Below are 25,306 nucleotides of genomic sequence, written 5' to 3' on the forward strand. Positions count from 1 at the left end.
TATGTAAAAAGCATCTACCTAATAAAGTAATTTGGTCAGAGGCATGCCAGAAAGGCTTCAACAAGGTACAAGCACTCTTGTCTGCGGAGCCTGTGCTGGCCAGCCCTGACTTCAATAAGCCTTTTGAATTGTGTACTGATGCATCAGACACAGGGTTGGGTGCTGTGTTGATGCAGATGGGGAAGACAGCAAGAAGCATCCCGTTGCCTTCCCAAGCAAAAAGCTGTCCCCTGCCAAACAGAATTACTCTGTCATAGAGAAGGAGTGTTATGCCATTGTGTGGGCCGTCGAACAACTAAGGCCTTACCTCTTCAATAGGAGGTTCAGAATCCTAACTGAGCATTCACCTTTGGTATGGCTTCACCGGACTATGGGTCTGGCGGGACGCAACCGAGAGTGCCAATTCAGGACACATTGCTTAAAGCAGGGCAGTTACAGCCCAAGGCTGGGGTTTCTCCACCTCTAAGGCAAACCAAACCAGCCAAACAGAGCAGACTTTGGTCTCACCCCACTGGCTAACCACAAGTCACACAAGCAATTCCCTTAGACACTCCAGTTTCCCAGTATCTCCACCAGTGCCTCTCATTATGGGGATAAATGGTTATGAAAACTAATACCCCAGTAAAAGAAAAAAGGTTCTCTCGATCCCAAAGGATCAAGCCCCAGACCCAGGTCAATATACAAATCAGATCTTACCCATAAATCACGCTGTCGCCAATCCTTTAGAATCTAAAATCTAAAGGTTTATTCATAAAAGGAAAGAAATATAGATGAGAGCTAGAATTGGTTAAATGGAATCAATTACATACACTAATGGCAAAGCTCTTGGTTCAGGCTTGCAGCAGAGATGGAATAAACTGCAGGTTCAAATCAAGTCCCTGGAGAACATCCACAGCTGGGATGGGTCATTCAGTCCTTGGTTCAAAGCTTCAGTGTAGCCAACTCCCTCCAGAGGTAAGAAGCAGGAATGAAGACAAGATGGAGGAGCTGGAGCAGCTTTTTATATTCTCTAGCCATGTGGTCTTTCTTCCTTTGTCCCAAAGACAAGCTGTCCATCACATAGCCTGGAAAAACCTCAGAGTTCTGTCCATAGGCATGTCCCTGCACACCTTGCAGAGTCACAAGATGTCTGTCTTCTCTCAATGGGTCAGTTGTATCGCTGATAGTCCTGAATGGGCCATCAAGCAGGCTAGGCAGAGCTGACACCAACTTGTCTGGAGTGTTCCCCAGAAGCATAGCACAAGTTTGAAATACAGACAGTGTGGAGCCAATGTCAAGGTTCCTTCCCCACTCTGAACTCTAGAGTACAGATGTGGGGACCTGCATGAAAACCTCCTAAGCTTACTTTTACCAGCTTAGGTTAAAACTTCCCCAAGGTACAAATTAATTTTACCCTTTGTCCTTGGATTTCCACTGCCACCACCAAACTTTATCTGGGTTTACTAGGAAACGTAGTTTGGACACATCTTTCCCCCCAAAATCCTCCCAACACTTGCACCCCACTTCCTGGGGAAGGTTTTGTAAAAATCCTCACCAATTTGCAGAGGTGACCACAGACCCAAACACTTGGATCTTAGAACAATGAAAAAGCATTCAGTTTTCTTACAAGAAAACTTTTAATAGAAGTAAAAAGAAAAGAATCACCTCTGTAAAATCAGGATGGTAGATACCTTACAGGGTAATTAGATTCAAAACATAGAGAATCCCTCTAGGCAAAACCTTAAGTTACAAAAAAGCACACACAGACAAGAATAGTCATTCTATTCAGCACAACTCTTTTCTCAGCCATTTAAAGAAATCATAATCTAACACATACCTAGCTAGATTACTTACTAAAAGTTCTAAGACTCCATTCCTGTTCTGTCTCCGGCAAAAAACAGCATACAGACAGACACAGACCCTTTGTTTTTCTCCCTCCTCTCAGCTTTTGAAAGTATCTTGTCTCCTCATTGGTCATTTTGGTCAGGTGCCAGAGAGGTTACCTTTAGCTTCTTAACCCTTTACAGGTGAGAGGATTTTTCCTCTGGCCAGGAGGGATTTTAAAGGGGTTTACCCTTCCCTTTATATTTATGACAGCCAATATTCATATCTTTAACTATAAAAATGATACACACATATAGACAGCATAATTATAACCAGCAAACCATAACCTTGTCTTAGACACCTCATTTGAGCCCCTTTATACAAGATTTGGTGCCACTATAGGACTTTGGTTGCAACAATGTTCTATACAGTCCAAGTTCAAGTCAATAACGTCACAGCATCCCATTGCCTTCCTAAGCAAAAAGCTGTCCCCTGCCAAACAGAATTACTCTGTCATAGAGAAGGAATGTAATGCCATTGTGTGGGCCGTCAAACAACTAAGGCCTTACCTCTTCAATAGGAGGTTCAGAATTCTAACTGACCATTCACCTTTGGTATGGCTTCACCAGACTCTGGGCACAACCTCCAAACTGCTATGCTTGAGCCTGGTCCGACAGGAATTTGACATGGAGATTATGCATATTAAAGGAAAGGAGAATTGGGTAGCAGATGCCCTGTCCATAAAAGAGGAATTTTAGGTACAAATGCCTCTGCCATGGACAGTGTCCAAGTCTCTGGCAGTAAGTTCAGGAGGAGGGTGTGACATTGCACCCCATAATGCTTGATGGAAATATGCTTATGAATGTATATATGACATAACTGGAATATGTTTTGTGCTACATATGCCACGTAACATATCTCTGCAAAGGTTACGATCTACTGAATGGATTCATCCTATTTGTATGCATGTATCAAAAACTTTTGTATTCAAAGTTATTAATATTGGCTATGTACTTGTTTAAGTAGCCTCAGTGAAGCAGTTGATCAGCTTCCAGAAAAAAGACTATTCTCAGTAAGTGCCCAATCAAGAAACACTTAAGCTAACAATGAACTTGGAGACACCAATCCACATCTGAGCTCTCCCAGGAATGTGGCCTGGCTGGTAAGGAACTCAGTCATGCATGGACATGTGACTCCAAAACTCCATCTTGGAGCTGAATTCTGGATAGGAGAGAGAAGGGGGTCTCCACCCATAAGAGAAAGTCTATTTAAGCCCCTGGGACACCCCTCCATTTTGTCTTCAGCTGGCTCAAGAGGTAGCCTTTCCACCCCCAAAGGATACCTGAAAGAAACTGGAACAAAGGACAGTAACCACAGGGGTGTGAGTAATTGCTGGACCCAGACTAGAAGGAGCCTAGTCTGTAAAAGAAGCTTACTGAAACATCTCTGAAGGTGAGATTTCATCTGTAATCACTTTCTTAGGCCATGTCTACACTACCCGCCGGATCAGTGGGTAATGATCAATCTATCGGGGATCGATTTATCGTGTCTAGTGTAGCCACGATAAATCGATCACTGATCGCTCTGCCGTCGACTCCGGAACTCCACCACGGCGAGAGGCGGAAGCGGAGTCGACGGGGGAGCAGCAGCCATCAATCCTGCGCCACGAGGACGTGAAGTAAGTGATTCTAAGTCAATCTAAGATACGTAAACTTCGGCTACGCTATTCTCATAGCTGAAATTGTGTATCTTAGATCGATCCCCTCCCCCCAAGAGTGTAGACCAGGCCTTACAGTATTAGGATTAGACTTGTGTGTTTTATTTTATTTTGCATGGTAATTCACTTTGTTTTGTCTGTTATTACTTGGAACCACTTAAATCCCACTTTTTGTATTTAATAAAATCACTTTTTACTTATTAATTAACCCAGAGTATGTATTAATACCTGGGGGGGGGGAAACTGTGCATATCTCTCTATCAGTGTTATAGAGGGTGAACAATTTATTAGTTTATCCTCTATAAGCTTTATACAGGGTAAAACAGATTATTTAGGGTTTGGACCTTACTGGGAGCTGGGCATCGGCGTGTTGGAGAGAGGAACACTTATTAAGCTGTTTTCAGTTAAGCCTGCAGTTTGTGGGACGTTGTTCAGACCTGGGTCTGGGTTTGTACAGGCTAGCATGCCTGGTTCAAACTGGCAAGGTTCTGAAGTCCCAAGCTACACAGGGAAAACAGGCTCAGAAGTCATCCCAATGCATCAGATGGCAGTCCCAAGGGGGTTTCTGTGATCCAACCCATCACACAGGGGCCTTACATTTACTCCCCCCACCCCAACTAGGGCTGCCTCCTGCTGGCCTCAGTTTGGCAGGCGTTTGTGAAATTTTGTGCCAAAACCACAACACAAACTGTGGACCCCCAATCATGGAAGGCTGGTGCAAAGTTGGGTGCATGGTCTTGGGATGAAGACTCCCATGATTGTTCTTCCAGGCCAGAGCCCTCCCAGTCTATAAGGAGCTGAGTAGAGTATCTCGTGCACCTCATACTCATTGTGTCCTCGGACCCGTACTGGAGGAGGTGGTGGTTTAGCCTGGTAAGTTCAAATCAAGCCGAGGTCAAGCCAGGAGTTCCAGGGCATAGAACAGGAATGGTCGTAGCAGCTACTGAACAGGCACCGAAGTGCCTGGACACTTCCTGGACCACCTCTTGGGATTTATGGGACAGGGAGCCAATCAGGAGCCATGGGGCTGCTGCCTGTCAAACCTATGAGGCAAAGCTTCCCATGGTCTGTGTCCACAATATAATCTTATAAAGTGGGGTACAGACATTCCAGTGAGATCAATGCCTACAGCAACTTACACAAGAATTTCATAAAGTCTAAACACGACACAGACTTTTCAAAATCGAACACCTAATGTATCAATGCTAATGCACAGGTGAGCCAGACCGGTTCCCAGCTGTTCATGTGTCAGTGTGCAATGAGACATGGGGGCCTTGGCATGAGCTGGCAGCTTGTCTGCCAGAGTCACAGATGTGTTTTAACGTGGCCAAATGCAAAGCTGTACATCCAGCAACAATGAGAATATCTTTCACATTTACTTGATGGGGGCCTGTACCCTGGAAAGCAGTGACTCTGGAAAGCTCGTAGGGAGTGTGGTTAGGGCTGTGGGCATGTCATGGTACTAAAAAGCTCATAGGATGCCCTGATTTTGATTTGTGACTGAGATATTTTTGTGAGTGTGTCCAAGATTTTAATAAAGCAACGTTTCCCAACCAGTGGGTCACAGCAAGGTTTTAGAGGGGTGGCCAGCCCACTGTGGAGAGGAAGTCCAAGGGGCCAGAGGGATTGGAGAGACAGTCCTACCTGATGCAGAGGGGAGGCCCAGGGGGAAGAGCTGGATAGGGTGTTTTCTAAACACCGCTGGTTTCATGCCCAGGTCCACCACATTGCTGTAGTCCAGCCAAGAGGTGGTGAATAGGTGAATAACTGAGAGGTCTTTGTCCACCAGGATGGGATGGAGCATCCTAGCCTACCAGAAATGGTAGAAAAGGTTACCCACAGATGCTGCTATATGAGAGATCAGCATCAGCAGGGAATCCAAGAGTTCTCGTAGACTATGGATTGGGCCCGGCTTCCCACTCTGGGCATTGCACCCTGGCTCACGGGGTCGCAGCCCCACTCAGGTTGAGCGCAACTGGGGAGGCAGCCAAGCCAAATTGGAGTGAGGGACATTGCAACCTGGTGGGGCAGGAGCCACCACTGAGTGGTGAGTGTGGGGTGGGTTTGCTCTCCAGGCCCCCCACCCTTCCCAGGGCCCCCCTCCACACCAGGCCAGGATTAGGGGTTTTCTGCCAGGGCAGAGGTTGCTGCTGCAGGCTGCCCCTCGGCAGGGCATGGACAAGGAATTTATGTCTATAGGATTTAAAGAAGTATTGTTGAATTTTCACACCTGTGACTCTACACCCCATTTCCCACCACTGCACCGTGATGCTGGATCAAAGGTGCCATGACAAGTCTGCAGCCTTAGTCACGGTGGTTAACCACCTGACCAAGAGATCCCAGAGCATGGCTGTAGCTAAGAGGGTCACAGGATGAACTATAAAGAGGAAAGTATTGAGTTGGAACAGGGAGAGGGGTGTCACCTCTATATACGGCCTAGGGGAGACCATGACTGGAGACTGTGCCCAAGTCTGGCCTCCACCATTCAGAAATCATAGAAATGTTAGGCTTCAAGGGACCCCAGAGACTAAATAGTCCAGCCCCCTGCACTGAGGCAGGACCCAGAAAACCTAGACCATCCCTGACAGGGGTTTGTCCAACCTGCTCTTAAAAACCTCCAGTCATGGGGACTCCACACCCTCCCCAGTGACCTGTCCCAGGGCTAAACTAGCCTTAGAGGTAGAAAGTTTTTCCTAATATCTAACCTACAACACCCCTGCTACAAACTAAGCCAGTTCCTTCTTGTCCTGCCCTCAATGCACATGGAGAACAATTGATCACTGTCCTCGTTATAACAGCCCTTAACATCTTTGAAGACTGTTATCGAGTCCCCCCACAGCCTTCCTCTCAAGACTAAACATGCCCTGTTCTTCCATCCTTTCCTCACAGGTCTGGTTTTCTGAACCTCTTAGCGTTTTTGTTGCTCTCCTCTGGACTCTCTGCAGTTTGGCCACATCCTTCTTAAAGTGTAGTGCCTAAAACTGGACACAGCACTCCAGCTCAGGCTTCACCGGTGGCGAGTAGCATGGGATAATTACCTTCCATGTCTTACATTCAACGCTCCTTAAATTGCCCTAACTTGAGAGATCAAAGAAGCTCGATCTATTTTGCTTTTCCAAGAGAAGGTTAAGAGGTAACGTGACCCTGGTATCCATGTGGGGAGATTTCTCAGACGGTTGTTAAATCGAGCAGAAGATGGTCTAACAAGATCCAAAGGATGGAAGCTGAAGGGAGACAAATTCAGACTGGAAATAAGGTGTGAATTTCTAGCAGTGGGGGGAATTAACCACTGGAACAACTCACCGAGGGATATGGTGGATTCCCCATCACTTGGAGTCTTTACACCAAGACTGGACGACTGTCTGTAAAAATTCCACTCTAGAGCCAACAGAAGTTCTGGGCTGGCTGCAGGAATCACTCGGTGAGGGTCGTTGGCTGGGGTCATGCAGGAGGTCAGGCCGGGTGGTCAGAATGGTCCCTTCTGGCTATAAACTCTACAAATCCCTCACCCCTGTCTGCCCAGCTGTGGGAGGCACAGTGTGATAGAGACACAAAACGAAGGATTCACATAAACGTATCATAGAATCATAGAATCATAGAATATCAGGGTTGGAAGGGACCCCAGAAGGTCATCTAGTCCAACCCCCTGCTCAAAGCAGGACCAATTCCCAGTTAAATCATCCCAGCCAGGGCTTTGTCAAGCCTGACCTTAAAAACCTCTAAGGAAGGAGATTCTACCACCTCCCTAGGTAACGCATTCCAGTGTTTCACCACCCTCTTAGTGAAAAAGTTTTTCCTAATATCCAATCTAAACCTCCCCCACTGCAACTTGAGACCATTACTCCTCGTTCTGTCATCTGCTACCATTGAGAACAGTCTAGAGCCATCCTCTTTGGAACCCCCTTTCAGGTAGTTGAAAGCAGCTATCAAATCCCCCCTCATTCTTCTCTTCTGCAGGCTAAACAATCCCAGCTCCCTCAGCCTCTCCTCATAACTCATGTGTTCCAGTCCCCTAATCATTTTTGTTGCCCTTCGCTGGACTCTCTCCAATTTATCCACATCCTTCTTGAAGTGTGGGGCCCAAAACTGGACACAGTACTCCAGATGAGGCCTCACCAATGTCGAATAGAGGGGAACGATCACGTCCCTCGATCTGCTCGCTATGCCCCTACTTATACATCCCAAAATGCCATTGGCCTTCTTGGCAACAAGGGCACACTGCTGACTCATATCCAGCTTCTTGTCCACTGTCACCCCTAGGTCCTTTTCTGCAGAACTGCTGCCTAGCCATTCGGTCCCTAGTCTGTAGCTGTGCATTGGGTTCTTCCGTCCTAAGTGCAGGACCCTGCACTTATCCTTATAGAACCTCATCAGATTCCTTTTGGCCCAATCCTCCAATTTGTCTAGGTCCTTCTGTATCCTATCCCTCCCCTCCAGCGTATCTACCACTCCTCCCAGTTTAGTATCATCCGCAAATTTGCTGAGAGTGCAATCCACACCATCCTCCAGATCATTTATGAAGATATTGAATAAAACCGGCGCCAGGACCGACCCCTGGGGCACTCCACTTGATACCGGCTGCCAACTAGACATGGAGCCATTGATCACTACCCGTTGAGCCCGACAATTTAGCCAGCTTTCTACCCACCTTATAGTGCATTCATCCAGCCCATACTTCCTTAACTTGCTGACAAGAATACTATGGGAGACCGTGTCAAAAGCTTTGCTAAAGTCAAGAAACAATACATCCACTGCTTTCCCTTCATCCACAGAACCAGTAATCTCATCATAAAAGGCGATTAGATTAGTCAGGCATGACCTTCCCTTGGTGAATCCATGCTGGCTGTTCCTGATCACTTTCCTCTCATGCAAGTGCTTCAGGATTGATTCTTTGAGGACCTGCTCCATGATTTTTCCAGGGACTGAGGTGAGGCTGACTGGCCTGTAGTTCCCAGGATCTTCCTTCTTCCCTTTTTTAAAGATTGGCACTACATTAGCCTTTTTCCAGTCATCCGGGACTTCCCCGGTTCGCCACGAGTTTTCAAAGATAATGGCCAGTGGCTCTGCAATCACAGCCGCCAATTCCTTCAGCACTCTCGGATGCAACTCGTCCGGCCCCATGGACTTGTGCACGTCCAGCTTTTCTAAATAGTCCCTAACCGCCTCTATCTCCACAGAGGGCTGGCCATCTCTTCCGCATTTTGTGATGCCCAGCGCAGCAGTCTGGGAGCTGACCTTGTTAGTGAAAACAGAGGCAAAAAAAGCATTGAGTACATTAGCTTTTTCCACATCCTCTGTCACTAGGTTGCCTCCCTCATTCAGTAAGGGGCCCACACATTCCTTGGCTTTCTTCTTGTTGCCAACATACCTGAAGAAACCCTTCTTGTTACTCTTGACATCTCTGGCTAGCTGCAGCTCCAGGTGCGATTTGGCCCTCCTGATAACATTCCTACATGCCCGAGCAATATTTTTATACTCTTCCCTGGTCATATGTCCAACCTTCCACTTCTTGTAAGCTTCTTTTTTATGTTTAAGATCCGCTAGGATTTCACCATTAAGCCAAGTTGGTCGCCTGCCATATTTACTATTCTTTCGACTCATCGGGATGGTTTGTCCCTGTAACCTCAACAGGGATTCCTTGAAATACAGCCAGCTCTCCTGGACTCCTTTCCCCTTCAAGTTAGTCCCCCAGGGGATCCTGGCCATCCGTTCCCTGAGGGAGTCGAAGTCTGCTTTCCTGAAGTCCAGGGTCCGTATCCTGCTGCTTACCTTTGTTCCCTGCGTCAGGATCCTGAACTCAACCAACTCATGGTCACTGCCTCCCAGATTCCCATCCACTTTTGCTTCCCCCACTAATTCTACCCGGTTTGTGAGCAGCAGGTCAAGAAAAGCACCCCCCCTAGTTGGCTCCTCTAGCACTTGCGCCAGGAAATTGTCCCCTACGCTTTCCAAAAACTTCCTGGATTGTCTATGCACCGCTGTATTGCTCTCCCAGCAGATATCAGGAAAATTAAAGTCACCCATGAGAATCAGGGCATGCGATCTAGTAGCTTCCGTGAGCTGCCGGAAGAAAGCCTCATCCACCTCATCCCCCTGGTCCGGTGGTCTATAGCAGACTCCCACCACTACATCACTCTTGTTGCACACACTTCTAAACTTAATCCAGAGACACTCAGGTTTTTCTGCAGTTTTGTACCGGAGCTCTGAGCAGTCATACTGCTCCCTTACATACAGTGCTACTCCCCCACCTTTTCTGCCCTGCCTGTCCTTCCTGAACAGTTTATAACCATCCATGACAGTACTCCAGTCATATGAGTTATCCCACCAAGTCTCTGTTATTCCGATCACGTCATAGTTCCTTGACATCACCAGGACCTCCAGTTCTCCCTGCTTGTTTCCAAGGCTTTGTGCATTTGTATATAAGCACTTGAGATAACCTGTTGATCGCCCCTCATTGCCAGTATGAGGCAGGAGCCCTCCCCTCACAGACATTCCTGCCTGTGCTTCCTCCCAGTATCCCGCTTTCCCACTTACCTCAGGGCTTTGGTCTCCTTCCCCCGGTGAACCTAGTTTAAAGCCCTCCTCACTAGGTTAGCCAGCCTGCTGGCAAAGATGCTCTTCCCTCTCTTCGTAAGATGGAGCCCGTCTCTACCCAGCACTCCTCCTTCATGGAACACCATCCCATGGTCAAAGAAACCAAAGCCTTCTCTCCGACACCATCTGCGTAGCCATTCGTTGACTTCCACGATTCGACCTTCCCTACCTAGGCCTTTTCCTTCCACGGGGAGGATGGACGAGAACACCACTTGCGCCTCCAACTCCTTTATTCTTCTTCCTAGAGCCACATAGTCCGCAGTGATCCGCTCAAGGTCATTCTTGGCAGTATCATTGGTGCCCACGTGGAGAAGCAGGAAGGGGTAGCGATCCGAGGGCTTGATGAGTCTCGGCAGTCTCTCCGTCACATCACGAATCTTAGCCCCTGGCAAGCAGCAGACTTCTCGGTTTTCCCGGTCAGGGCGGCAGATAGATGACTCAGTCCCCCGGAGGAGAGAGTCCCCGACCACCACCACCCGCCTTCTCCTCTTGGGGGTGGTGGTCGTGGAACCCCCAACCTCAGGACAGCGCATCTCATGCCTTCCAACCAGCGGAGTCTCCTTCTGCTTTCTCGCCCCAGACATATCATCTGGTCCACTCTCCGCAACGATACCTGTGGAGAGAACATGAAAGCGGTTAGTTACCTGTGTCTGTGTTACTGGAACCCGGACATTCCGCTTACCTCTTCTGGAGGTCACATGTTGCCAAGCTTCTTCACTGGTCTCTTGGCTCCTCTGTGCAACCTGCTCTATATCTGTAGAGCTGTATCTGTATCAAGGCAGGATGAACTAAGACTAAGGCCAGGTCTACACGGGGGGTGGGGGTTGACTGAAGATACGCAACTTCAGCTACACGAATAGCGTAGCTGAAGTCGATGTATCTTAGGTCGACTTACCTCACCGTCCTCACGGCGGCGAGTCAACCACTGCCGCTCCCCCATCGACTCCGCTTCCGCCTCTCGTGGTGGTGGAGTTCCAGAGTCGATGAGGAGAGTGCTCGGGTATCGATTTATCTAGTCTACACTAGACACGATAAATCAATCCCCAGTAGATCGATCACTACCCACCGATCCAGCGGATAGTGTAGACGTGGCCTAAGAGGCCACGTGGTCCTCAAAGTCAGCAGTCCTGGGTTGTATTCCTGCCTCAGCTATTGACTGGCTTTGTGTCCTTGGACAAGTCCCTTCCCCTCTCTGTGCCTCAGTTTACCCTCCTGCCATTTCTATTTTCCCTAGTAAGCCCTTTGGGATAGGGACTGTCCTTGCTCTGGGTGTGTGCTGCGCCCGGCACAATGGGGCCCTGATCTGGGGTGGGCCTGTGGGTGTGGCTGTAATAGAAATAACTAATGAAGTAGGAAGCTTTAGCACCATTTACAAATGACTCTGTCGCCTCCTCCTTGGGCTGCTTTATCCTGGTGGGGAAGTGAGGTCCCACAACCCAAGCCTGTTGGCCGAGCAAAGCGAGATCTTCCCCTCAACTCCACGGCATTTCTCTGTCAGTCAGTGGGGAATGGGGGACACACAGAGCCCCTGCCGGGAGGGAAGGGGTGGGGTAACTCCTGAAATAGAGGAGGATGGGAGGGGCACACAGGGAGCCGGGGGGGGCAGTGGATGCAATGAGCTTGGCCGACAGAAGCAACAAGATGTGAGACCCTCTAACATGGAATGTAAGTAATTTTGGGAGCTGGACTGAGTGACATGTGAGAGCCTTCGGTCCTGGCTGCCGCCCCAAATCCCTGAGGCCTCCCGGGAGCCCTCCAGGAGAACATACAGAAGAGGAGACTTTGATTGTGAGTGGGATTTCACTTGAGGTGAGGGTCACCGTGACGCAGAGGATCTCTCCACGATTTCATGGTGGCCGTGATTCTTCTCCACGGATTCCGCATTCCCTCTGTCCCCGGAGAATGGATCCGAGGTGGGGACTAGACCTTGGAACAAACACAGCTGTCCAGAGCATCCTGGGAACTGCCCAATGTAGGGAGCTGTGCGGGGAGGTCAAAGTGCCCCAGACTGGCTGAGCACCACCCTAGAGGAAAGGACTCCAACTGGTCTGGAGACTAAGGTGTGGCCCTGAGTCAAGAGATTTGGGTTTGACTCCTGGCTCTGTCCCAGACCCTCTTCTTTGTGTGTCAGCTCAGTGCCCTGGCGGAAAGGAAGGGCTGCTGTGGATCTCATCAGCAGGAGGAGATCCCGTCCCTTCCTCATGCCAAATCACCAGCCCCAGCCTCACAAGTTGGAGGGGAAATCTTATTGTGAGCATGGTAGAGGGTCTATGACACACACAGCTGAATAGATCTCAATCCACCTCTGCCTGTGAAGTCACTGTCCCACTCCCGATTTGTGACACTCCCTGGGAAGATCCAGGGTTATGAGGCACCCGCCCTTAGCGTGAAGCAGCCATGGCTGTGCCAGTTGGGGGCCAGCTCCCTGACTCCCATCTACAGGCAACACACGGGTTCCCCTCTCCGCCCACGCAGGCTCTGCTGTCTCTCTGCAGCTTAGAGAGGAACAGTCCTCTGAGCACCCCCTGGCAGTGCCCAGACCTGGTCCTCTGGACACTCACAGCATCACCAGCTCCAGGGGTCCTGGAAGAGGGGGGACTAGAGGGCCTTGGCCCCATCACTTTTTACAACCATAAAGGCCAGTGGTGGGGGGGTGGAGAGGAGCAAGCGGGGGGCGGGGTCTTTGTGAGAAGAGGTGGCTCAGGAGCAGGGCCTCAGGGAAAGAGGCAGCCCAGAGGTGGGGCCTCAGGGGAACAGGCCGCGTGGGGAGTGGGCTAATGGTGCAGGCAATGGTGCCCCTGGCACACAAACTTTTAGGGAGCTTCCATCACCCCTGACAAAGCCTGCTGTTCCCACAGCAACAGTACACCCCAGCGCACCGGTTACACCCTGTGCACAGCTCCACACGACACACAGCACCTAGAGTCGTTTCTAGAGGCAGCCGCTCTTAGTGTAACGAAGGGCAGAGAGTCACAGGCAGCAAACAGGACTACAGGACACAATGGGTGACAGGTGCCCTAAAATCCTAACCTGGTCCAGAGCTTCAGCGCACAAACAAAATCCCCTCTTGGCTAACAAGGTACTGCTGCCCCCAAAGCCCTCCGCCAGCATGGCTGAGACCCTCCTTCCATGAGATCTTCCCCATACTTCTGGGAGTGCCCCAGCCAGGAGCTCTGAGCTGTGAGTCCCAGCTGGGATGGGAAGGGACAGGACTTCCTCTTCACCTGTACGGCTGCTGGGGGCAGAGAGGGAGATCACACCCATCTCAGGGTACCTTTTGGGTTGGGACTGCCACGGTTACAGCACTGTGAAATGTCAGATGTAAACATCTGAAAACATGAAACTGCCCAATTTTAAAACCCTCTGGCCACAAAATTGATGAAAATGGACTGTGAATTTGGTAGGGCCCTAGCAATAAGTGTCTTCCACCTCCCAGCTGGAGAAGTGTGTCTCAAGGGATGCTGCCTCCGAGAGACCTGCCTTTAAACAACAAGATCTACAGAACATAATACCATGTCCCCAGGGAGGGGCTACATTCCACCACCCCACTCCTGGCCCGCATCCCACTGGTGCAGGAGCCTATGTTGGATATATCTGATCTGATCTCTCCTAACTCTGCTGCACCATGGGGCGAAGGAGGGGGTCTGTGCAACTGAGCCCAGCAGGGTTCTTCTCCCCCCTGCCCTCCCCTCCCCAGACAGCTCCCAGGCAGCACAGGGAAGTCCCTGCAGTTGATTTTCCCTGGTGGTTGCAGCATGACTATTGGTCCTTTACTGTTTCAATCTTGGGGCAGGGCGCCCTCTGCTGGGAGATTAGAGGAATGTAAACTATCAAGGAGGTTCTGGGCTTCTGTTTCTGCCGATTCCCATCTTGCAGGCAATACTGGGACAGTATTTCAGAAGAGAAGGTTTACGGGGGACCCTCAGCAGCCATCCTGGCCAGACGGAGCTCTCCTGATACAAGAGGAGGTGGAGGGTTGAGCTAGACAGCTCCAGAACTTGTCCCCTTTTGCAGGGTTAAAAATGGACAAGTGGCTTCATATTGTGCTGTGAGCCATCCAAGCTGCTGCCTCCTGACACCCCTCACCCCCACCCCACAGGGTCTGCAGCCCATATGCCCCCAAAGGGTCTCCAGGAACATTTCCCCATCTTGCCCCCAGCAGAGAACGGGGCCAGGGGCTAAAATCAGGGAGTGTACTCTGTACAGAGCCTTCCGAAAATCATTCAACATCAGGCTTTTGTTAAAAGCAAAGGAAAAGATTCCCAAAAATGGCCAGAGAAGGGGGAAGAGAGGGTGGCTCAGGGGTAATGCCACATGTCCTGAACATCTGAAGGGTCTGGGGGAGAGGAAGAGATATTATTACAAGTTCAGAACATCTGGAGAGGGCTGAGGAATGATATCACCTGCAGAACATCTGGAGCGGCTGGAGAGTGTTGCATGGGCTGAACATCTGGAGGGTTCCTGCTCATCACACATAGCTTGTGGACTCTTATCAGACCATGGGCCATGGCTCGGGGGTGGAACCTGTGCCAATTCATCACTGTATAAACAGGAAAACCTCAAGTAGGAGTAGAGAGGTTATTTTACCCCTATATTTGGCACCGCTGCGACCTCTGCTGGTATCCTGTGTCTAATTCTGGTCGCCAAAATTCAAGAAGGATGTTGATCAATTGCAGAGCGAACAGAAAAAAGACACAAGAACGATTGAAAGGATACTCAAGGAGCTCAATCTATTCAGTTTAACAAAGAGAAGGTTGAGGGGTGACTTGATCTGCTATAATGGGCTCCTCAATCTAGCAGACAAAGGTTTAACATGATCCAATGGCTGGAAGCTGAATCTAGACAAATTCAGACTGGAAATAAGACATACATTTTTAACAAGGAGATGTGAGTAATTACCCGGTAGACCAACTTAAAAAGGGTCATACTGGATTCTTTATCACTGACCGTTTTAAAATCAGAATTGGACGCTTTTCTAAAAGCTCTGCTCTAGGAATTATTTCAAGGAAGTTCTCAGGCCTGTGTTACACAGGAGGTCAGGCTGGATGATCACAATGATCTCTTCTGGCCTTGGAGTCTAGGGATCTATGAACAAAACCAAGGCTCTGCAGTACAGCTCCAGCACCCTTCTAGCTGGGATGCTTCTCCACCTTGTTTCATTCCCAGGTCTGGTTCCAGCTGGAGATATCAGTGGGCTCAACCCTCCATCCTTCCCCAGAGTTCAGCCCTCTCTTTCCCTCTGGCTTCAGCTGTTCTGAGCCTCCTGCTGCTGCTCTCAGCCTTCAGCCCTCTCTGGCCATGGATCTCCAGCCTGGGGGAGTTTGTAGGTGACTCCCCTGAAGGCCCTCTGCTTTCTCCAGCCTGATTTGGCTCCCATGCTCACCAGGGACCTCTCACCTCTCCCTCCTTCCAAACATCCCCTCCCTGAGACTCCCAGCCCAGCCCAGCCCAGCCCAGCCGTGCTCTGCTCTGCTCTGCTCTGCTCTGCTCCTGAGCTCTGCATTCATGACTCTACCTCCCTCTCTGGATTGTCGCTTGCTTTTGGGCTCTCATTTTTATAGCTCCTAGCCCAGCCCCACCCTTCTCATTACACCAAAGGACGGTGCACCTGGACTGGAACAGGACTTCAGCTTCCTTGCTACACAGCCCATCTATGATGGACTATTGGGGACTGAGGGTTCCATGGCACTTGCTGGAATGCTGGGATCTGAAGATTCCATGTCAGTTGGGTGAAATGTTGGGGTCTGAAGGTTCTGTGGCAGTTGGGTGGAATGTTGGGGTCTGGAGGTTCTGTGGCAGTTGGGTGGAATGTTGGGAACTGGAGGTTCTGTGGCAGTCGGGGGGGGAGTGTTGGGGTCTGGAGGTTCTGTGGCAGTCAGGGGGGGAGTGTTGGGGTCTGTAGGTTCTGTGGCAGTCGGGGGGAGTGTTGGGGTCTGGAGGTTCTGTGGCAGTCAGGGGGGAGTGTTGGGGTCTGGAGGTTCTGTGGCAGTTGGGTGGGGGGCGCTGGGGTCTGGAGGTTCTGTGGCAGTCGGGGGGGAGTGTTGGGATCTGGAGGTTCTGTGGCAGTCGGGGGGGAGTGTTGGGGTCTGGAGGTTCTGTGGCAGTTGGGGGAGGGGGATATTGGGATCTGGAGGTTCTGTGGCAGTGGGGTGGGGGGTGCTGGGGTCTGGAGGTTCTGTGGCAGTCGGGGGTGGGGGGGAGTGTTGGGATCTGGAGGTTCTGTGGCAGGTGGGTAGAATGTTGATCTCTGGAGGTTCCATGGCAGTTGGGCATGTCGTGGTTTGGTGTCTCTGGGGCAGTTGGGTGGGGGGCTGGGGCCTGAGGTGGACAGGGGGTCACAGGCGTGAGGTAAATACCTCAGTCACAAACCCTGGGAGGAGCTGAGGAGGCAGAAATGTCTCAGGGATTCGTGGCCCCTGCTGTCACTGAGCCCACTGTTTTGTGGGGACTGTGGTCAAGCGCACACCTGTCTGTTCCTATCTGGGCTGAGACCCAACTCATTTCACACTAGGCCTAATGAACACAGCAAATGAGATTCACACACTAAGGTCCTGGCCTGTATCCCATTCCCTGCCCCCCTGAGCGAGCCAGTCCCCTGCCCTGGGGCTGGATCAGAGCCAGTGCCCCCTAGAGGGGAAGGTCCCATATCCCATTCCCCACAACCACCTCACCCTCCGAGCCACCCACTCCCTGGCCCTGAGGCTGCTCGGAGCCCCTAGAGGGGAAAGGCTGCATGTCCTATTCCCAGACCTGAGAACAGAGGGGATAGTCCCTGTCTATATAATCCTGGGGAGACCCCTTCTGGGCTTATCTTTGGGCCCCACAATCCTGGAGAGATAGAGACAGATTGCAGGGAGCCAAGGGCAGAGCAACAGACATGATCAGAGGTCTGCAGGGACCAGTTTACAAGGGGAGATGAAAGGAGCCAGCTCAGCAGGGACTGAGTGGGGCATGTAAAAAAAAGGGGGTGGTGCTAGGATCCAAGGGTTTGAATCCCAGTCTGGGGCCCTTTGCCGATCTTGCTTCAAGAACAGTGGAAATTCTCAGCTCCCTGCTCATGAAGTTTCACATGACACGGGATCATAACTAGATTTCTCTTCTTTTGCCTCTCCTTAAATCTGTGATCCCTGGTTCTTTATTGCCCATTGGTAAAATTACACCACATCAGAACAATTCCCTGAAAGGGTGGGGTGGACTTTCCAAGCCAGACTGGACTGGCTGGCTTCTCTCAAAGATACCGTGGTCAAGATTTTCAAAGGGGATTAATGATTTGGGAAAGAAACCAAGGCACTAGTAAAACCTCATCTGGACTACTGTGTCCAATTCTGGTCACATGGTCCAGAAAGATTCATTCAAACTGGAACAGGTTTAGAGAAGGCAGCTAGGATGATCAGAGGTGTAGCAGGAAGAGAGCCTGAGATATAAGCCCTTGTATGAGAGCTGCATCCATTGTCACGGGCATACGTGTCTTACTATCCTCATAGAAAGAAAAGGAGGACTTGTGGCACCTTAGAGACTAACCAATTTATTTGAGCATGAGCTTTCGTGAGCTACATGGTCTCTGTGTATATAATGTCTTCTGCAGTTTCCACAGTATGCATCCGATGAAGTGAGCTGTAGCTCACGAAAGCTCATGCTCAAATAAATTGGTTAGTCTCTAAGGTGCCACAAGTACTCTTTTCTTTTTGCGAATACAGACTAACACGGCTGTTACTCTGAAACCTATCCTCATAGAGTCTGCCAGGTGCTATTGCCGTGCTTTGTCAACAATAAACCTGGCCTGGTGCCTTCGTACCTTAATGGATCTTGTGGTCATTGGGCAGTTCGCTCGAGGTCTGCTGTGCCGGCTGTCTGCACAGAGCTGGGGCAGTACACAGGCAGAACACACACACACACAGCCAAACATCTAATAAGAGGAATGGAGTACCTAGTTTACAAGAGGAGACGGAAAGAGCTTCACTTAGTTAGCCGAAAACTAGGCTTTTCAGAATTAGTTTGGGGTTTTTTAAAATAATTTTGCTGGATAATATCAATAATTAATCATGATTTAAAAAATTAATCGTAGTTTTAATCGCACTGTTAAGCGACAGAATACCACTTGAAATTTATTAAAAATGTTGGAAGTTTTTCTACATTTTCATATATATTGATTTCAATTACAACACAGAATACAAAGTGTACACTGCTCACTTTATATTATTTATTACAAATATTTGCACTGTAAAAATGATAAACAAAAGAAATAGTATTTTTCAATTCACCTCATACAAGTACTGTCGTACAATCTCTTTCTCATGAAAGCTTACAAAGGTAGTTTTTTTATTACATAACTCCACCCAAAAACAAAACAATGTAAACTTTAAAGCCTACAGGTCCACTCAGTCCTACTTGTTGTTCAGCCAATCGCTAAGAGAAACAAGGTTGTTTACATTTACAGGAGATAATGCTGCCTGCTTCTTATTTACAATGTCACCTGAAAGTGAGAACAGACATTTGCATGGCACATTTGTAGCCAGCATTACAAGCCATGTGCCAGATATGCTAAACATCTATATGCCCCTTCATCTTTAGCCACCGTTCCGGAGGACATGCTTCCATGCTGAGGACGCTTGTTAAAAAAAATAATGCATTAATTAAATTTGTGACTGAACTCCTTGGGGGAGAATTGTATGTCTCCTGCTCTGTGTTTTACCCGCATTCTGCCATATATTTCATGTTATAGCAGTCTTGGATGATGACCCAGCACTTTAAGAACACTTTCACTGCAGATTTGACAAAACACAAAGAAGGTACCAATGGGAGATTTCTAAAGAAAACTACAGCACTCAACCCAAGATTTAAGAATCTGAAGTGTCTTCCAAAAATCTGATTGGGACGGGTTGTAGCGCATTCTTTCAGAAGTCTTCAAAGAGCAACACTCCCATAAGGAAACTACAGAACCCAAACCAACAAAAAAGAAAATCAATCTTCTGCTGGTGGCATCTGCCTCAGATGATGAAAATGAACATGCAGTACTCTGCATTGCTTTGGATCATTACCAAGCAGGACCCGTCATCAGCATGGACACATTTCCTCTGGAATGGTGCTTGAAGCATGAAGAGACATATGAATCTTTAGTGCATCTGGCACATCAATATCTTGCAATACCGGCTACAACAGTGCCTGTTCTCACTTTCAGGTGACACTGTAAACAAGAAGCAGGCAGCATTATCTCCTACAAATGTAAACGAACGTGTTTGTATGAGCGATTGGCTGAACAAGAAGTAGGACTGAGTGGATTTGTAGGCTCTAAAGTTTTACATTGTTTTGTTTTTGCAGGGTTTTTTGTACATAATTCTACATTTTTAAGCTCAAATTTCATGATAAAGAGATTGCACTACAGTACTTGTATTAAGCGAATTGAAAAATACTATTTCTTTTAGTTTTACAGTGCAAATATTTGTAATAAAAAATAAATATAAAGTGAGCACTGTACACTTTGTATTCTGTGTTGTAATTGAAATCAATATATTTGAAAATGTGGAAAACATCCACAAATATTTATATAAATAGTATTCTATTATTGTTTAACAGCACGATAAATTTTTTTAATCGTGCAATTAATCACAATTAATTTATTTAATCGCTTGACAGCCCTATTTTTAAGCATTATTTGAGATTATCTATTTAAATTTTCACAGTTGTATGGAAAATATTGGGGGGTGTCAGACAATTATTTAATGACAAAAGCCACTGAGATTCAAAAAGTTAAAAGTTTTATACACCATTCAAACACAAATTGTCAACATCACATCACAATATACAAAGTAAATATCCTTAAATCAACAGATCATACCTGGTTTTACTGTTCATTCGTCGGTCCATTTGTAAAAAGCCCAATTCAATAATCTAAATCACTGGATTTTGACTCTAATAAGTTCTCAAGCAGCATTTTCCTTACTTTGCCTATTTGTAAATTTCAATTAATATTGATAGAAATATTCTGTTGATGGTTTGTGTGTGTGGTGAAACTGACATTTACCAATAAACATCTAATCCTTCCAAGCCTACCTAAAATGCAGGCTGAGAGGGGATCTGACTGCTCTCTCTAAATATACCATGCGGAAAACACCAGGGAGGGAGAAGAGCTATTGAAGCTAAAGGACAACGTTGGCACAAGAACAGATGGGGACACACTGGCTAGGAATCAACATAGGCTGGAAATGAGAAGGTTCCTGACCATCACAGGAGGGAGGTTGTGGAACAGCCTCCCACTAGGAGCAAACACCCTAACTGGTTTGAAGATGGATCTGGGTAAGTCTCTGAGTAGGATTCCATGATGGCCTGCAACAGCACAGAGTTGACTCAGTGACCCTGGAAGGCCCTTCCAGTTCTAAGTTTCTTAGAAACATATTAAAGGGGCTGGTTTTCAGAGGGTGGGCACTCAGCACCTTTTGAAAACCAGCCCCCTATAAAAGGGGTCTCAAGGTGATCAACCAAAAAGAAGTTCCAAAAAAATATTTTTTGTTTAAATGACTAGTCGCTTTTGAAAAATCTTGGCCTCATTCAAGTGGAACCATGGGCCTCTTGGCTGGATGCAGGAAACACCGGGTGAGGTTTTTCTGGTCTGTGTAATACAGGAAGTCAGACTAGAATGATCTAATGGCCTCTTCTGGCCTTGAAATCTATGGATCTACACAGGGCAACTCAAGAGCCATAGATTCATTCGGGGCATCTAATTTCTGGCCTCACCGTGGGAAAAGTTGTCCATTACAGAATCCCAGATCCCAAGGCCAGAAGGGACCATTGTGATCATCTACTCTGACCACCTGTGTCTCATAGGCCAGAGAACATCCCTGAATTAATCCCTGTTTGAACTAGATCAGATCTTTTAGAAAAACATCCAATCATGATTTTAAATGTGCTGGTGATAGAGAATCCACCATGACACTTGGCAAATTGTTCCAATGGTTAATTGCCCTCAGTGTTAAAAAATTGTGCCTTGTTTCTAGTCGGAATTTGTCTAGCTTCAACTTCCAGCCATTGGATCGAGTCAAACCTTTTGCTGCTCTGAAGGGTTAATGTTTAGCTATTCCACCTGGAAGCAGGCGGGGCACACCCTGACTGTTTCCTAGAAGCAATGCACACATTGCTCTATCCAAGGACAAGGGCTAGATATGAACCATGAGAACTTGATTGTTTGGACAGCAACTGTGGGAGGCTTTTTTAGCCTGGGCTCAAGGCCTGAGAACCAGGATTGTAGTAGATAGAGGATGGTAAATAAGCATATGAATCAACATCATACATTCCTTTGTGTAGCAATGTGTAATGCTTAGGGGGAGAAATATAATAAAAGGAGAAGGTGGAAGGCGGGGGGGCAGAACAGCCCATCTCCGCTGACCAGCCTGTTTGCTTGCATAAAGCTGTGTTCTGTCTCATCACTGAACCGCCACACTGCTCGACTGAAGAGTGATTTGTTCCCCATGGAGATACTTCTCAACTGTAACCAAGTCACCTCTTAACGAGCTCCTTGTTAAGCTAAATAGAGTCAAGGAGCTTAATCTCATTATAAGGCAGGTTTTCCAATCCTTTCATCATTCTAGTGACCCCTCATAATCCTTCTTCTCTAACCCCTCTCCAATTTATTAATATCCCTCTTGAACTGTGGGCACCAGAATCAGTACCACTATTCCAGCAGCAGTCGCACCAGGGCCAAGACAGAGCCCCTTTGCAGATTCTGCTATGCAGGATCTTACTGCACCTCCTGGGGAGACTTCTCTGCCACGTGGGTCCTGGCATGTTTGCTGAGCTTTGAGCTGTCGATGAAACTCCTCCCGCACTGGGTGCATTTATAGGGTCTCTCTCCTGTGTGGGTGCGCAGGTGTTTGACCAGGGTGGACTTCAGATTGAAGCACTTCCCACACTCGGGGCATTTGTAGGGCCGCTCCCCACGATGGATCCTCTGGTGCTGGATGAGGTTGGCACTCAGGTTGAAGCTCTTCCCGCACTCCATGCACTCGTAGGGCCGCTCCCCGGTGTGGATGCGCAGGTGCTTCCCCAGCGACGAGTTGAGGCCAAAGCTCTTCCCGCACTCGGGACACTTGTAGGGGCGCTCGCCCCGGTGGATCCGCCTGTGCTGGATGAGGGTGGAGCTCTGGGTGAAGCACTTCCCACACTCGGTGCATTTGTAAGGCTTCTCCCCCGTGTGGGTGCGCTGGTGCTTCACCAGGTTGGAGCTCTGGCTGAAGCCTTTCCCGCAGTCCGAGCATTTGTAGGGCCGCTCGCCCGTGTGGGTGCGCTGGTGCTGGGCCAGGTTGGAGCTGCTGCTGAAGTCCTTCCCACAATCGGAGCAGTTGTACAGCTTCCCCGGCAGGTGGGATCGCAGGTGCTGAGGGAGGGAGCTGAGGCTGAAGCTCTTCCCGCACTCAGGGCAGATGTAGGGCTGCGAGCCCATGTGGGTGCGGACGTGCTTGGCCAGCGTGTGGCTGCGGTTGAAGCTCTTCCCACATTCAACGCATGGGTAGGGCCTCTCCCCGGTGTGGATGCGCTGGTGCTGGGCGAGGTGGGAGCTCTGACTAAAGCTCTTCCCACAGTCAGGGCAGTTGTAGGGTCGCTCCCCCGTGTGGATCCGTTGATGTTGGACAAGGTGAGAGCTCTGGCTGAAGGATTTCCCACAGACAAGGCATTTATAGGGTCTCTCTCCCATGTAGGTGGTTTCCAGAATAATGATGTTTTCAGGGATCCCATAAGCTTCACACTCATCAGGTCTCTCCTCTAGGGGGTCTCCCTGATGCCATCCTGGCCTGCCAGCATCTCTCCGCTTGGGGCTCTGGGGCATCCCGTGTGGGTTCGCTCCCACACACCCTTCCTGCTGCAGATTCTCCTCCGCTCCTGCACCTGCTGGGAAATAGAGAGTATCCAGACGAGGCTCTTCCCCAGCAGAACCGGCCCCTCCTCAAAGCCCTCAGAGAAAGGGTGGGGAAGGGGAGGGCTCCTACCAGAGGTGGGAGCTGGGAGTGAGACGTGGAGGACAGGGACCTGCGGGAGAGGATACTGAGCAAGACCAGACAGAACCCGGAGGGCTCCAGGCGGCTTTGCGGGGATCCCTTCACTCCCCTGAATTGCCAAACTAACCTATGTAATTTGATGACAGTTTTACTACTTCCAAGGTCCCCCAGCTTTGTGGATCACTGATGCCAGCCCTACGGGTTTGGGGTGCAGTTCTCTGGTGTGGGTTTGGCAGGACGTCAGAGTAGCCGACCAGAACGGCCCCTTCTGGCCTTCCCCATCTATGGCTCTAGCATGGCACCCCGGGGTCCTGGCTGCTAATTCGTGGAGGGTCCCCAAGCCAGCCTCACTCCTTTTTCACCTGTGCAAGTGACAGCCAGGGTCTCCCTTTCCTCGGCACCCTGGAGATCCCGGACACATGGCTCATCCCCACGCTTCATCCCGGAGATCCCGGGGTCAGGGACCAGGAATCCTGCCTGCAGGGGAGAAAACAGGGGGAATCCTGCTTTGATATATTACCATTAAACCCTTCAAAGAGCCACCCCAAAACTCCCCCCCCGGGGCTACCCCGGAGCTGGCGGGCCCCTGCAGGGCTCCGCTTTACACACACACACACCCGGGCTGCCCCGGAGCTGGGGCCGTGGTCCCTCCGGTCCCAACTGCGGGTCGGGCTCGGATCCCCCCGTCGCTGCAGCCACTTCTCCGGGCAGCGATTTCCTGCCCCTGCGGCAGCCTCTCTCCCCGCCCCGGGAGCTTCCTCCGGCTGCGCTTCTCTGCGCCCCCCGGGGCCCCGCTCCCGATCGCCTGCGGACCCCGGGGCACACACGGAGCCGGGCTCGGGAGCCGGGGCCGCGGGGACAGGAAGGTCCCTGCGCTATTTGCAGCCCCGCTTGTGGCCCCGCCTGGGAAGGGGAGGGCTTAAGAAATTGGTGGTTTTAACCCCTAAGGCTCCTTCAGTGCCTGGGCCAGCAGCGTCCGCCAGGCAAACCCGGGCTGGGGGGGTCTTCACGTGCACACACACTGGCTGCCTGCACACAGTCCGCACGCCACAACCGCGGGCTCCAGCCACACATTGCACAACACAGCGCACACACATACACCCATTGACTGCACCAACACTGCACACACGGGCCCTGGACGCGCACACACTGATTTCAGACACACGCTGGCTACACCTATGCACACCCCTGCTGTATACACACACACACATACTGACTGCACTCTTGTACAACACTCATAGACTCTGCCTATTCACACACACACACACACACAAAGCCTTCCTCCTCCATCAGATACATGCAAAATTATACACACCAACCCCAAAGTTTATTCTTTGCAGATCACCAGTAGACTCCCACCCTGCAGACACACACCTGACTTGACCCACACAGACTAGCTGTACTGTACAGACACACAAACACAGATTACACACACATGCATGCACACAGACTGTGCACACCCACACTGATTGCACACATACGGACTGCATGCACCCCCACTCATTGCACGTGCACCCCACACTCACATAAGAACTCCACACACCACACTGATTGGCATTGCATAGCCCCACATAAACGACACACACCCCCATAGATTGCACACACCTCCCACACACTTACACAAGGATGGTACACAGCCAAATTGATTGCACACAGTCACACACAAAAACTACACATACCCACACTGATTGCACCCACACCTACACACAAGGATTGCACACACATTACACACACACCACACACTCACAAGGACCGCACACAGCCCACACAAGGACTGCACACAGCCACACCAATTGCACACACACCCACTGTGCACCCACACCCTCACAAGCTCTGCACACACCCACACTCATTGCGCACAAACCCCAGACACTCCCAAGGACTGCACACCCACAAGGACTGCACACACACACACACCCCCCACTGATTACACCCCCACATACACACACTCACAAGGACTCCACACACCCTCCCCATTGCGCAGCCTTTCAGCTGGCTGGGGATCAGGCCGGGCAGCGGGTCTCCTCGCCGTCGCTCCCCGCCCTGCACCCAGGTCCCGGGGCCGCAGGCAGCCGCGCCAGGACACGTGCCCTGGGGGCTGGGCCCCTGATCTGCCGGCTCCGGGTGGGAACCAAACTCCCCAGGGCGGCGGCGTGCAGGGAGCGAAGGGTTAACCCCGCCGCCCTCCCCTTCCCAGAGCACATGG

At 49.8% G+C, this 25,306-nt stretch overlaps 1 protein-coding gene across 1 annotated transcript; it reads right to left on the reverse strand.

The window, feature by feature from the left end:
* Positions 1-19,881: 19,881 nt before the first annotated feature.
* LOC311522130 (uncharacterized protein) lies at positions 19,882-25,293 on the reverse strand. Its single transcript, XM_084631115.1, has 3 exons — positions 25,054-25,293; positions 23,463-23,577; positions 19,882-22,990 (listed from the first exon to the last, which is right to left on the reverse strand). Exons 1-3 carry the CDS (start codon positions 25,075-25,077, stop codon positions 21,846-21,848), a joined length of 1,284 nt encoding a protein of 427 aa, XP_084487241.1. The 5' UTR covers positions 25,078-25,293; the 3' UTR covers positions 19,882-21,845.
* Positions 25,294-25,306: the final 13 nt, after the last annotated feature.

The sequence above is a fragment of the Lepidochelys olivacea genome (genome assembly GCF_965140295.1).
Source record: "Lepidochelys olivacea isolate rLepOli2 genome assembly, chromosome: 6".
Classification (NCBI taxonomy): Eukaryota; Metazoa; Chordata; order Testudines; family Cheloniidae; genus Lepidochelys; species Lepidochelys olivacea.